Source organism: Adiantum capillus-veneris, chromosome 12 (assembly GCF_014529385.1).
Source record: "Adiantum capillus-veneris isolate H3 chromosome 12, ASM1452938v2, whole genome shotgun sequence".
Taxonomy (NCBI): Eukaryota; Viridiplantae; Streptophyta; class Polypodiopsida; order Polypodiales; family Pteridaceae; genus Adiantum; species Adiantum capillus-veneris.
Window position 1 is genome coordinate 118,040,458 of NC_140942.1, and position 15,257 is coordinate 118,055,714.

Consider the following 15,257-nt stretch of genomic DNA (forward strand, 5'->3'; position numbering starts at 1 on the left):
ACATAATAAGGGTATCTTTTGAGTTTTGAATTGTCTTTAAGACTACTTGGGTACAACCTACCTAGCAAAGTTGATATTAAATTTTTTCGCATAAGGTCCCCTCAAATATTTGCAGCACACACATTCCGTAGTGCCCCTCTAACTCCCAAGGGTTTAAGGGCTTTCGCAAGAGGGATCTCAGGACTACCGTGGGAGCCAGATCTTGGGCATTAACTGTCTGGTCAAAGAGCGATAGGCGATCATTGGCAAATTTTGTTCGAGCAGCAAACAATCTCAGCAGCAGCTAGCGATCCAGTCACGGTCGACCGAGGGAAAAAAAGGTTTGCTAGTCGGCGAGCATCCACTCAATAAATCAAGAATGGTTCGGTGTGCATGTAGTATGGCAAAAATTCAAAACTCACAATTGTAAGTGGTTGGTGTATTATAAAGTCACGAAGAGTAAATTACAAAGCAACGTCAATCTCATGCTGAGCCTTGAGGGATAGAAGGTTATCAGAACTTAGTCAGCCATATCAAAAGTTTTGAAGATCTTAGTGGTTGCAACATGTTTCTATGTTTGTTTGTTTTTTTGCAAAACTCACAATTTTGAGTGATTGTATTATAAACTTACAAGGATATATATGTAAGGTATAGCTCGGTGAATGATTGAGCAACTTATTCATCTTAATGGAGCTACTGGTAGATTACCAAATAAAGGGTACAGATCTCGTCTTTCCCTTTGCAAATGTGGAGAATCAGGAGCATAGTGCCCCTCTTCCTTGCAGTTGTAGCATTAATCTAGCAAAGACCTAGCTCTACCTCTTCCCCCTCTTGGCTGCCCTCTGTCCATAACAATTAACTGCAACTATTACATTTTTTTAGACAGGCACCCATTATTGTGGAATAGCTGCCATGGATCTATTTGTTTGATTCTCTGTTTAGGCTTTGTCATGCAAACTTTGCGGTTGAGTAGACGCCATCGCTTTGCTAATGCACCCTACTCAATTTTCTTGTCTATCTTGCGATTCTTTGCTCAAGCAATCCCTACAACCCCATTGTAATTCTCTTGGCTCTTAAAATCCACGTTTTCCTGCACCCTGGAATGCAAGCATGCCATCCATTTGCCTACTTTGAAGTACTCAACGTTGGCTAATTGCATAGCCATCAACAATTCTATTCGACATTCTTCAAACGGTAAAAAATATATATATCAAAATCTTCACTTGCATCTTGCTTGAGGGACTTTACCTACCATGCCTCTACTTTAACTCCCTCAAAGAAAAAACTTTCCCTTTTTGGAGGTCTCATTACTTTTTTTGGTGCATGTGCATGTGGCTCACCATTTTTGGCTACTCAGCACATGTGTGCAACCCCAACCAAGGGGTTTATTACATTAAGGCCATGAGAGTGCCCGGGATAAGGTTGGCATGGGATCTAGCCCTTCAACCACATCCGATAACACCACCAAAGACGCCAACAATGCCCACGAGAGCCAAACACCAGCCAAAATAGTGCCAGTAGTGCGGGCCCCACCCACACGTGTGCCAGTATGGAGCAGGAGGTGGAAACATTGTAGCCATGGAGCGGGAGGTGGAGACATCATAGCCATGGCAAGGAGAGCTCCAAGCTCTCTCCCTTTCATGTGATGCTTGAGAGAAGTGCTCGCTCCATACTTTATACCATCTTTTTTGGTCTTTGATCTTTACATGTGGGCTTATGGCCCCTACCACGTGGAAGCTTGTGAGGGATTGCCCCTTCTAACTTCCAAGTTCCAAAAATTCCACACCTTTGGACTTGGTTCCATCTTTAGATGCTCAAAACTTCCTGCTCACAGATCCATGAAGCTCAACTTGAAACCCACATAATGGGCTACAAACTTGACCTATTGCTTCTCATTTTGAAATTTTTGAACCCCCAAACCAGTTGCACCAAAAACAAGAAAAATCAATTTCTTTTCCTAGTCGTCGTTCACTGTCAACTTCAAATCTACGCGCATACACCTTTGATTGATGAGTTGTCACTGGCATCTTGTAACTTGTATTAAGTTTTAGCATCTTGAACCTTGGCAAGATCGAAAAATCAATTGGTACATGCTCAAAGAAAATCAATCTACTACATAGTTAGCCCCCCAAAACAACTTCCAAGTGGATATATCTTTGTTGTTCAAGCTCTGATGGGGATCCACTACCTTGATCTGCAAACTGTTAAACCTACAACCTAGCATAACTTCCTGCTCGTAGCTCCTTTTGGCGAGCTATAGAGATGAGCTTGTAGAACCCACCAAGGAATTCACCAATAAACATGCAAATTTTTTGCTTTGAACCGTTCCAACCAATATGCTCAAAACACACAGAAGTGGCCTAAAACCAAAATTTTCCATATACATTTTGATCCCCATGCAAACACAACCACCTAGTAGTCACACAAGCCCTATAGACCCCTTTGGATTGTAGCCATAACCCCCTTGTTGACATGTTGTAGCATCAACGACCTTCAGTTACACCAACATTGCTAGAGGAAGAAAATTTGGTTAAAAATCCATTCGTGTTAATTTGATCAATGTTGTCCTTGACAAAGTGTCGTGCATCATAGCAAAAGCATAAAATAAAACCTTATTGTGTGGAGTTAAGACTACTAAGTTTGTCCTTGCTATGATGTTTGAATGCCACAAACTATATCTCCTTGCTTGGATGCTTTTTAATATCAACTACCTATCCCTATCCCTATGGATAGCTATTGACCATGGCTCATACTCCAAAAGTATTAATTCAATTAGCATGGCATCTTAGAATTAGCTTGCAATCCACTATCATTCTTGTCGAATGTAAACGATTGAAAAATTGATCAAGAATGCTTGAGAAATAGCTTTGCAATGTCCTCAAAGCTTTCCCCCTCTTGTTGTTGAATAATAAATTGCCACAAGTTTGAGGTTGCAAGCGATCCTTGACAAATCAATTTGTCTCTCATCATCAACATCATTTGGAGCCTTCCTCCTTGCAAACCAAAATCACCTTGATAGGATGCACGAGCTTGCTTTTCTTACCTAGATGCACATAAGCCTCACCTTGCTTGACTTGACTTGACTTTGCATGGCTTTCTCATCACATATGTTTTGAGATTTCCATCCTAGCAAATAGGTTGCAGCCTCATGCAAGATTTTTGCAAAATTAACTCACGTACAAAATTTAAAATCGATTAAAATCTCGAACACAAATCTTGTTGTCCTACCCTTTGTGACCGTGAGCTTCATCGAACCATGTCAAAAATTGCTCAAAGGCCAAAGCCTTGGATTATGCCTTGCATGCTTTCTCGACTTTGTATGGGCTTCCCTGACCATTGTATGGATTTGCTCCTCGACTTGAAGTAGCTATACATGCTATTTGTATAGCGTCGCAACCTTCATATCATTCTCCACCCTCGCTCCATTGTAGTGGAAGAGTCACCTTATTGATGATAAATCAAAAATTTAAATTTTGAATTTATGTGCTTACTGCTCTTTGGGAGCCTCTTGAAGCAATCTCCAAACTAGACCCTCAAAGCCTTTTGTGCATTGGAATAAACCCCCTACCTTTTGTGTGTGGGAATAAACACCCTTGGAGATGGCTAAGAAAAATGGCTTTTAACTAACCCCAAAGCCCAAAATTTACAAAATATGAATAGAGGTGGTCAAGGAAGTAAATTTTCATACTATTGCAATATTTGTGTTTGATTGTACTCCTTGTCATTTTGGGGTGCCATGGGTTCTTATCTCTAATAAAGGTCAAGGATTTTGAGGCAAATTAATGTGTGCTTCAATTGAGAAGTTGGGCATTCAACGCAGGCTTTCATCATTGTACCATCTGAATACCATCCTCAATGCAATGGAGTGATTAAATTTGCAAATGGTCATATCATCAAGATGATCACCAAGTATATCTACAAGCAGGTGGAAGAGTGGGAAGCTAATCTTGTGAAAGTTTTGTGATTTTATAGAACTCCTTACAAAGTTGCTACTAATTTCACCACTTTTGACTTGGTTTATTTTAACGAAGCAGTTCTTCCTATTCATGCACAATTGGGAGCTTTGAAAGATATATGGAGTGTTGAAGAGGCTCAAAGAGATGTTTTAGAGGATCGAATCACTTGTTTTGAGACTTTGCAGATGCACAAGGAAGTGAATGTAGACTTTTATGTAAACCAAATAGAGAAAAGAGTTACCGAGTTCAACCAGATATTGCCAAAGAAAAGTATACAGGAAGGAAACTTGGTCATGAAGTACAAAAGCTATTTGGATTTTACCTTTGAGAAGAAGTTAAAAAAGAAGTGGACTAGCTCGTAAAATGCACAAAAAGCATTCCCCAAGGGTGCCTACTTGCTTGTGAGGATGAATGGTAAGCGTTTCATGCATCGTGTCAATGGGCTGCAGCGACTCAAGTTGTATGTGGTGCCAAATGTGCATCAAATCCTAATCGAAGGGGTTGGGCAACCCACTTAAAGAAAGTGTAAAGGATATGTGAATAAAACTTTGTACATATAATAGAGGGCAATTTTTCATTTCAATAAAGGGTTTGTTTATTGTTGCAATTGTCAAATTCAGTTTTTGGTTAAACATGAATGTTCAACAAGGGGTTGGGCAAAGATAGTGCATTCAAAGGCTGCCGATGCTACATGTCAAAATGAAGGGGTTATGGTTGCAGTCTAGAGGGGTCTTTAGGGCTTGTGCAGCTACCAGGTGCTTGTGCTTACGAGGGGGTTCAAGATGTATATACAAAATGTGGATTTTAGAAAATTTTGATGGTTTTTGGCCTGTTGGTCAGAATACTTCAAAGAAGGAAATTTTCAACTTTATTCCTAAATTTTGAGATCCTTGATGGGCTCTACAAGCTTGTCTTTATAGCTCACCAAAAGGAGCTACCAATAGGAAGTTATGCTGAATGTTCAACAGTTTGCAAATCAAGGCACTGATGGTGATCATGTGTATGCATCCCAAGGTCTGGTGGAAGATAGGGTTTTGAAGTGTAGAGCATGCTCTCTGAGCCAAGCTTTAGAGATCCCAAATGGAGCCCAAACGACAAAGATATGGCCACTTGCTGTAGTTTTTCTGGGGGATCGGCTTTGTAGCGCTTTGTAGCTGATTGGTTTCCTTGGAATGTGTGAACCAATGATTTTTCCAGATTTCTAGGGTTTCAAATGCTAAAGCTTAGCACAAGTTATGAGATGCAAGTTCCAACTCATCAATCGGAGGTGTATGCACATAGATATTTGTAGTCGAAGTCGTCAGTGAATGGGGACGAAGTTTTTTAAGTAGCCATTATGATATACCGATTCTTCCTAGGAGTACTCTTCTTGAATGGCCCCATAAAGTCTAATCTCCACTTCATAAATACTCCTAGTGGCTTACATGGAGTTAGAGATGTCATATTAGCTATAGTTGGTCTTCCCATTCGCTCACAAATGTCACAAGTTTTGCAAAATTCTCTAACATCTGCCATCATACTCTACCACCAGAGGCCTTCATACTCTGCCACCAATGGCCAACTTGCAAGATTTCCTACAAGTGATGTTAGTAGAAGTACCCACCTGCATCCCCATTATGAGCCTCTGTGATTACTTGCATCCTCCCTTGCATAGGCAAATGTCTTTGAAGTACACCATCAATACCTAATTTGTAGAGGGCTCCTCCAATGATGATAAACTTCAAACTTTTTATTATCAATGCCTTTTTCTTTGCGTGGGACTACTATTTAGGATAGGATCCTTCTATAGCTATATTCTAAAAAAGTTCAGCATCAATTAGTTCATCTCTTAATGATGTATTTGAACTGCCTTATGTGCTATTTGAAAGAAAATTAGCACCACAAATGGGTTTTTCTTGGCTTATGGAAGATTCTAAACTCAAATTCCATCAAAAACATCATCCATCTAATCAGATTTCCTTAAATAAGCACTTTGTTGATTAGAAAGAGGAGTGCATGATGATCTACATAAAAGCGAAATAGCTTTCCCAACAAATAATGTATGAACTTTGTGGCACTAAACACCATTTTTAGTGCTTCCCTTTCAGTAGTGGAGGATCCTTGTTCAACTAAATTAACTTGGTGTCTGGCAAAGAAGACTGGATAGTCCATTGTCCCATCAAGTTGGGCCAGTATAGCCCCATCTCCATTCCAGATGCATCAACATGTACATAAAAGATGACATCCCAATTTGGTTGTCAAAGAATTGGATTCCTATTGATCACCTCCTTTAAGCACTGGAAAATATGTTTCCATTCCTAGGTCCAAATGAACTTATTCCCCTTCTTGGTTAGCTCATATAAAGGAAGTGCTTTAGCTCCAAACATATGAATAAACCTTCGAAATAAATTCACATATCCCAAAAAAGGAACTCAATTAAGATACATTTGTCGTAGCTCTAGCTTGTTGAACACACTTGATCTTATCATTGGCCATCTCAATACCATTCCTAGAGACAATGTGTTCTAAAAGCTAGCCCTTCCATACCATGAAAATTGATTTGAATGGGCTCAAGCAAATCCTCTTCTCCTTGCATCTCTCAAAGATCACTTCTAAGAAAAGTACATGCATTTCTTCACTGGAGAAAATAGTAAAATCATCCATAAAGATTGCCAAGAATTTGTGCAAAAAATCATTGAATATCTCCATCATACACCTTTGAAATGTAGCTAGAGCTTTATAGAGTCCGAATGGTATGACTAGGTACATAAATGCTCCCAATTCAGTGATAAAAATTTTCTTGGCCCTATCCTCAGGTGCAATTTTTAGCCGATTGTAGCCACTATATCCTGCCATAAAGCTAGTTAAAAGTGATAATGCAAACTATAATCCCTCCAAAAATCTATGTAAGGAGGGCCTCTCTTTGTAATGATACATGAAAAGAAGAAGTGACAAGTCTAGATAAGAGTACAAGAGAGGCTACAAGCTTTGTGAGAGAAGCCTTGCATTATGCTATGCTAGCTTTGTGAGTGAAAATAGCCATAACTATCTCCCAATGCTTGCTAAATCTACAAATGCAAAGTGCTTTGCATAGTATATGCTAGAGAAGAGAGGGGAGGAATTGGAGGTTACTTCTACAATTGTATGCTCATTTTGGTGGTCTCATCAAAGAAGAGGTGGTTTTGGGCTTCGCCTCTCGATGGTTTTCCTTCATCTTGTGTTTGATCAACATCATGGAATCTGCACAAGTGTAAGTTTTGGTTGGTTGTTTGAGTGACGTTTTGTGTGTGTAGCCCTTGCCTCGAATAAGCCATTGTAAGAGGTTTGCAAGGTGGAGAGGGCTCCCTTGGCCTTAAGACACTGCATGGGGTGGCTAGGTTTGAGTGTGTGTTTTGTGTTGAATGGGACTTGAAATCATAAATTGTTGTAGTGCCAGTTTTGTTTAGCCTATGTGTTGTGATTTTGCCTTAGTTGAGGTGCTCATATCACATCCGTTTTCTTGAGGCTTTGAGTATGCATGCTTGTAATAGGACTTATTTTGCAAAGTTTTTGATATATATTTTGTTTGGAGCAAAGTTTGGTCATTCAGCGGTTTCCCCACAATCTAGGGTCTTATTCTGATCGCTTCCGTGAAGTTTCAAATTTTGACCCGGGACACCTCTCGAGAGCCAGTTTTGAGGATGCTACGATCAAAATTTGGAAAAGTTTTGTATGTAGGAATTGTAGTCCTCAATACAAGGAAACATATTGCTTCTTCAAGGTGTTTAGATTCCTTCATTTTGATGCCTGTTTCAACCCGTAGATTAAGGAAAAAGTGAGAAATTGCTGTTTTACGTTATTTTTGTAGAAATTGACAAGTTGCAGGTAAATGTTTGGCCAAATTGAGCAGGATATGGGTTTTTTTGCATCACACGACTATTGAAGAGATCAACGAGATGGACAAATTCATATGATACGGCCTCGGAAAAATTTTTAACTGTTTAGGGGCTACGGGTCGTTGAAAATGGCAGAGAATTGTGGACTTTTTTTTAAAAAAAAAAGTTTCTAAATTGGCTAACTCGCATGTGTGGGATCTGTTTAGCCGTTCTTATGCGTTTGTGTGCAGGATGCCTCTTTTCGAGCCTATTTTGGGCCGCTTTGTTAAAGACTGGAGTTGAGGTCGAAAATAGCGACTTTTCGTGAAGAAGACAGCCCCCATACTCAGAAGGAGGCTATTCGACTGTGATGGCGGATTGAGATTGTGATTGTGAATGAGAGTGAGAGTGAGAGTGCGATTGAGATTGAGAAATGTGCACAAGATTGAGAGTGAGATTGCAAGTGAGATAGCTCGGGGGTGGTCGAGAGGTTTGACACGAGGTACGCTCTTCTTGTACCCGTGAATTTACATCAATACAGATCTCTGATTTCCTCTTTCTATTCTGTGTACTTGCAATTTCTATTATTCAGTTTGTTGTGCTCCTGTGTCTCGTCACAATGCTTGAAGGTTTTCACAGTGTTGGCTAAGAAACATGCTCTCTCTCTCTCTCTCTCTCTCTCTCTCTCTCTCTCTCTCTCTCTCTCTCTCTCTCTCTCTCTCTCTCTCTCTCTCTCTCTCTCTCTCTCACTCTCAAAACACCTTCGCTCACGTCCTAGTTCGTGATACAAAAAAACTAGGTGGTGTCCATATATTTTCTAGATTTTTTGTCTGGTATTTGGATGTATTGATGTGTTTGGGGTCTGTGTGTCGTGTTTGTGTTAGACCCTCAAACCCTATGAGCAACACGGGAGCCTTGAACATTGTCTAGAGGCCACTTCTCTTGTCGCTTGTCCCTGACCCCCTCATTTTTTGGTGCCCCCATTGAGGAGGGCTTTTATGTGAGTGTGTTACTTGTCTTAAAGTTCAAGATTGTGTTGTGTGAATGCTAAAGGTTCATGTGATTTGAGTGCTTAAGTTCTATATTAGGATCAACGTCACAATTAGTAGAAAGATCCATTTTTAGCAACGCATGGTGTTCTTGTTTGGTGCACAAAAGCTTACAAAAATTTTGGTATCTCCACAACCTGTTACTTTGCCTCTTATTGACTATCACACTTCGTTTGATATGCATGTTTTCATTCTATTGTAAAACAAATTTCAACCTTGCAAAATAGTGTCTGCTTCTTTTTACAATTTTTTAATAAAAAAAGAAGGAATCTATTTTTCTAACAAGTATGCCTGTGCAGTGAAGGTTCAACTCTTAAGAGGTTAGTTGAGTTACTCAAAGACTTGCAGAGGAAAGTGATAGGGCGACTCCCTCACAACAAGAAGGTGGTAAGAGTGGACGGAGGTCTTTTGCATGTTGGCCCCACCCTACTTGTATTGATTGATTCTGGAGAGGACCATGCTTTCATTCAACTTGTGTGTACCCTATGCTTGGTCAAAAGGGTGTGTTTCGGTGTTTGGCTTGTAACTTTAACATTGCGTAAGACTCTAGAGGGGAACCATGACCAAATTTCACACTTCATCGGCTCACATTTGGAGAGTTTTGCCCTCATCTTTGGCTCATTAATCATTTTCCTTTTACTATCAACAAGCAAGATACTGAGCTATATAGAGCTAGCTCTATGGAGAGGGTGTAGAGAATGGAGCTATTTTTTTTAAACTCTTATCTTTTGCTACCTCCATTGACATGTTGTTGATCAATACTCTGTAAGATTGCTTTTGGCTAATCCAAAAGAGTTTTTGTTTAGGATTCCTGTAGCTGAAGGTGGATCGTTTAATCTTGCAAATTTGATTGGGCTTGGAGAAGATGTGTTGTATGAAACTATGAGAAGGTTGCCACACTCAGAGTGGGTAGATATTGAAGACAATGAGTTGCTAATAAATTGCTACTTTCTCACTGCTTTCAATAAACAAGAGGATCTGTTTTACATTCAAATTGTGCGTGCTTTGGGACTTGTTGAGCAAGATTAATTTATCACTTGGGATGTTGCAACATATTGGGACCATGAAGACGAGGCTCTATAGGTGTACATCTATCCATTGAATTTTGAGGAATTTCAACTTTTCTTAGGACTAATCAATAGGGTGCCAATCTATTTTGATCAAACAAATTGTGACCTTATTGAGTCTAGGATAGCCGATGAGTGTTGATGATTGGCAATGAATCTCTTGTATTTGTCCTTGTTGTAATCAATCTATTTGCAAATGGAGGGTCAACAACAAATGTCGAGATATCCTCTTTGCTTTGGAGAGCCTCGTGAGGATGTTGAGTTGTTTTTTGCAAACTTTCGCATGGGGTTGCATATTAATCATCAAGTGACAGATCAAGAGAGATTGGGTGTGTTGAAGGAGTCCTTAGAAAAGATGCATGCACTTGGTTTCAATCCCTGCCTAAGGATATTAGAGGTAATTTTTAACAAGTTGAACGAAGGCTCTCATACCAATATTTTCATCCCACAAGCACCCAAAAACTAGGGCAAGAAATTGTTGTTTTGAAACAAAAGTCGTTTCATGATTATCATGCATATAAAAAGGAATTTTTGCGCCCATGGAGTCTTTGGTTAAGAATCCTTCCTAACCCTGGGGATAGGGCTGAGTTTTTGAAAAAGGAAAGGTTAATTGTTGGACTATTTCCAACTTTAAAAACTAAGGTGATGGTAGGCAAACCGGCAAACTTTAATGAAGCTGAGCAAAGAGATACTCAAAAGTTTCATAAAATGTGCAGGATTGTGGTAGTAATGAAGACAACCCAACAAGGGAGACCGAACAAAGGTCCAACCATTGTGAAGTCCCAAAAGTCATATCCCAAGTAATCGAGAGGCTCAACGAGTCAATTAACAATTTGTCCATTCATTTTGCACAAGGTATAGGACCAAGAGGGTCACCTCCACAACCAATGGAGCGAGGGACCCACCTCCACAACCAATGGAGCGAGAACCTAGACATAGGTTGGTGCTAGAGTGCTGGAATCATGGAGAAAGAGAACGTGACATGTACAATTGCCCTTATCCAAGAGGAGAGCCAAGGAGGCCAAACCTAAACTACTCAGTGAGGTGACGAATGCGAACGACCCGCCACAACAACCACTCTTACTGCAACAAAGAAAAACATGACCAGTGTGACTGAGGTGAGTCCACCACGACCCACCAAAAATGAAGGAGAGACTATCCCTCCTCTACCAAATCCTAGTGTGCATGTAGTAGAGGTAGTTCATCCATCTCAAAGGAATGATGAGGTCATAGAAGCAAATGGAATAAAAAGAGATCATGGTAAAGAAAAAGTGCAGGAAGATCAACCAGAGAGTAGTAAGAAGAGGGGTAAGGAAGAGAAAGCGAAAGTGAGGAGAAGAAGGCGGATCAAATTCCAAGACTTTCCACTTGGTAATGGGATGGATCCATACGGTTTGATTGAGGATATATAAGGTAAGGGTCCTAAAATTTCTTGGATTCAATTTGTAGCCCTATGTCCACAAGTGAGGAAAGATCTTGGAACGAGCGGTAAGCACGAGGGTGAAAGTCAAGGGAGGGGTACCTGTTGTAAAAATTGCACAAGTAGAGGCTCAAGAGGACATTGCTCCAACTCTAATTGTTATATAAAGGGTTTGACCTTGTGCCTTGTTGATGATTGTCATTCCAAATGCAAGCCTCACAGGAAACTGTCTACGCTTCATTTCAAAAGATAGTCCATGAGAAGCCCCTATAATAAAGTCTATTCTCGGTATGAATACCCTTTCTCCAGCATGTGACCCAGTGATTACTTCTGCATCAATAATCATGTGGTGAAACTGCTTACATATCAACCTTGTACCATTGCACAAACCTTGTCGAGGATCCAAGTGCGAAGAAGCATAATTGGAGCATTCTCTTTCAATTGCAAAGAGTGTGGTGGAAAACCTCCCCCAAGCTCAAGAGAATTCAAAAATTCAGTTGTATAAAGAATACTACTACAATCAGATGAACATACTGAGTCTGCACTCACATATTCCTTGAATATTCCTCTCATTTTACCCATGGCCAAGTCATTAATGGCATCAACCCCCTTATTGCAAGGAGCAAGGATACCTCTATCCTTAAAAAACCTCTTGTAATCTTGAATGTGTTTCATATCTCCATATATACAATCAATGAGCCCTTCAAGACTATTTCCTGGAAGAAGCATGTTATTTGGCAATGGGACATGGTCATTCAAATCTCCATGACCATCACCAATGCGAAGTATCCAATCTGCAAATTCTCTTGCAAGTGCATTATTTGAGCCTTGAAACACACGCATATTATCTGTTAGCCGCAAAACCTTTATATATTTCCATATGTGTGAGTGACACAAAGATGCATTCACAATATCTGCACGACTTCCTTTGCGGACAATGGGCAAGATTTGTCTAAAATCACCCCCAAACAAAAGCACTTTTCCTCCGAACAATACATCATTTTGCATCACGTCCCTTAACATTCGATCTAGTGCCTCATAAGCATATCTATGGGTCATGGGAGCTTCATCCCATATGATCAACGCAGCTCTCTTCAAAAGTTCAGCAAGCTGACTGTTCACTTTGATACTACATGTTGATTCCGAATGCAACTCTAATGGTATTTTAAACCTTGAGTGAGCGGTCCTTCCATTGCTAAGAAGTAAAGCTGCAATGGCGGATGATGCACATGCCAAAGCAACCTTTTGTTGACCACAAATGCGAGAGAGCAAGGCATTATAAAGATATGTTTTTCCAGTTCCACCCGGTCCATCTAGAAAATAAATACTTCCTTCCGCCTTTTCAACTGCCTCCATGACTTCATTATATGCAATGTGTTGCCCTTGATTCAAAGAACTCTCCATTTTATCTGCCAAATCATTTTGTTCATGTGTATTGAATATTGTCTCCTCACTTAGCAATCCACCACTACGTTGGAATAAACTTGCTTGATCTATGCTAGGCATTCCAGAATAGTCAGCAAGTCGTTTTCCATATTGTTGAAGCATATAATTTAGGGTAGATAATGCTTGGTTGTTTGCTATTTCATGACGAACATGCTCATGAAGGGTACATGTGCGCAAAGCATTAAAAAAGTCCTTAGAAAGATCTTTGGAGAAATTATTCCATAGAGTACCTGGAGACAAAGGCTCACAAAACACCAAAATGATCACAAATAATTGTCGCAATTGTGGTCCCAATCGTTGTAAGGATGCCTCCTGTAGACACATTGACCATTCAGCATCATTTTGTAGTAGGCCCCTAGCATTGCAAGCTTCCTTAAAGGTAGGGTAAGTGTGCCCACTAAAAGTTTGAAGGCAAAGTTCCATGAACCCTTGGACTCGTTAAGCAACAGTCGAAGGTAATAAACCTCGCCAGCTGTGGGAACAATGTTGTGCATTCTTTCGATGGTGTTGCCCTTTTCTCTGTGAGTCCATACTTTTCTAGGTTCACTCCAAACTCATTGAGTAGGAAAGTTGTGTAGAGCAAATCATTTGCTTCCGGATACCTTTGATTTGCCACAAACCACTCTGTGAGTGTTGTCTTTCTATTTGCATCATTAGTGACTACTCCCGCCAAATCTGCAGCATCTTCAAAAGCTACCATATTCTGTAAAGGAAGATGAACTTGTAATCGCATTGTATCGGGCTTCTCATCATGTAGGTTAAATCCAAATATCCTCCAAATCGCCTCCGATGCTGATACATAACGTGCCTCTAGATAGCTCTTAATTTCATCAAGAACACCTTCACCATCTTGCAGCAAGACTGTGGCTCTATCATGGCCCTTATACACATATTTGTAAAGATATTTTACAGTTGTGATAGTCGAGCATATCTCAACATTGATGTGACCTTTATATCTCAAAGAGAGAAGTGGATTATATGGCACAACCCATCGATTATCCACGTTCATTTGTTTTGATAGCACATAATTTCCATCATCTCGTCGCATGTATGTTGGATATCCAGTGCCATCAATGCAAGTTTCTTCACAAAACTTGTGTGGATATTTAAATATGCACCTCCCTTCTACCATGCATCATGCATTTTGATTCAAGACACCACATGGACAGTGAATGTTACAACGTGCTATAACATTGTGCAAATCAGGAAACCTATCTTTGTCTTGCTCAGCACAAATCATTTTATCATAGTGTGAAACATCAGTGGGCTTGTACTGAGATGCAAGTATCAACAAAATATGAGCATGAGGAAGTCCTCTTTTCTAAAATTCTATCACACTGACATGTCCAATGACATCTCCAAAAATAGAACCCTGTATAAGCAAATACATCAAGTCTTTAAACTTATGATAAAAGACTCGTGATGTCAAATCAAGATGATCAGAAGCACTTTGCCCTGGCAATAAGGCATCATCAATCTCTTTCCAACGTGGATTGCATGTGAAAGTTATAAATAGGTCTGGCTTCCCACGCTTGCGCACAATTGCCATCGCATCTTGATAGAGCTGATACATATGTCGTGGGCCACCCACAAAAGACGAAGACAAAACAATCCTTTGTCCAACATTAATACCTCTCACTCCTTCCACCACATCCCTAGCTGCCACCATGTCTGCAAGGCCTTGATAAGCTTCAACACGAAGTTCCTTCTGATGGTTTCTCAACCATAGTAGCCTAGACTCCTCCATTGTGCTGTAAGCATCAACAATGTGTTGCTGCAATAACCTACCCCCGCGTAAAAGAGACTCTGTGGTGTCACTCCTTACTTGTATCCTAAAGGTATAATACTGCTTTTGAGTCATAAAGCGTGTTCTCCTTTCAGTATTCCCACCGGCATCATCATCGGAGTTAACATCATTATTGATATTGAGAAGAGGTATGTACGGGTGCCAGCCATCTTCTCCTCTTGGAAACAACAAAACATATAGTAAAGGCATATATGAGCGATGCAAGGAAGAAATTCTTTTAAGTCCTCCTCTTCGATATTGCAATCAAATATCACGATGCCCCACATTTCTTTCATCTCCATGCCCAGGTATGATTGCTGCAACTTATGAACCACGGGGTGCTAGGTACTGCCAACCATTTGAACGTGCTTCAGTAATTACCATCTAACTAAACCTCAGGTATTATAGGATCTTGCATCATTGTAGCGGCATGACGAAAGGCATTTGCATATGGGTTCTCACGATGCATCATCGTTTGCAAACTTTGCAAAACATCTCTGTCCACATTTGGTACATGGTGTAATCGATTATTCAACTCATTCTCTGTGTCAAAAAAGTACAATTGTGCAAAGCGAGGGATTTGATCTATTGTTTCCCCTGGAGTCATAGGCCCAATATTATGGTACACAGATCCATGAACTTTAAAAGTGTATATACCTCTCCCTCTAGAAAATTGCTCATCTACATGGGCCCCCAATGATGCAAAAGCTAATGCATTATT

The 15,257-nt window shown here is 40.1% G+C and overlaps 1 protein-coding gene and 1 pseudogene across 1 annotated transcript; both read right to left on the reverse strand.

Annotated features, from left to right (window-relative positions):
* Nucleotides 1–13,882, reverse strand: part of LOC147446397 (uncharacterized) — a 29,479-nt pseudogene extending 15,597 nt beyond the window's left edge.
* Nucleotides 13,883–14,071: 189 nt separating this feature from the next.
* On the reverse strand, nucleotides 14,072–14,746 carry LOC147446398 (uncharacterized). Its single transcript, XM_086524699.1, has one exon. It carries the CDS (start codon nucleotides 14,744–14,746, stop codon nucleotides 14,072–14,074), a length of 675 nt encoding a protein of 224 aa, XP_086380825.1.
* Between the last annotated feature and the right edge of the window lie 511 nt (nucleotides 14,747–15,257).

What these genes read in the sequence shown, in the direction of transcription:
- LOC147446398 (XM_086524699.1), bottom strand. Translation starts at nt 14,746, where the DNA reads ATGCCTTTACTATATGTTTTGTTGTTTCCAAGAGGAGAAGATGGCTGG.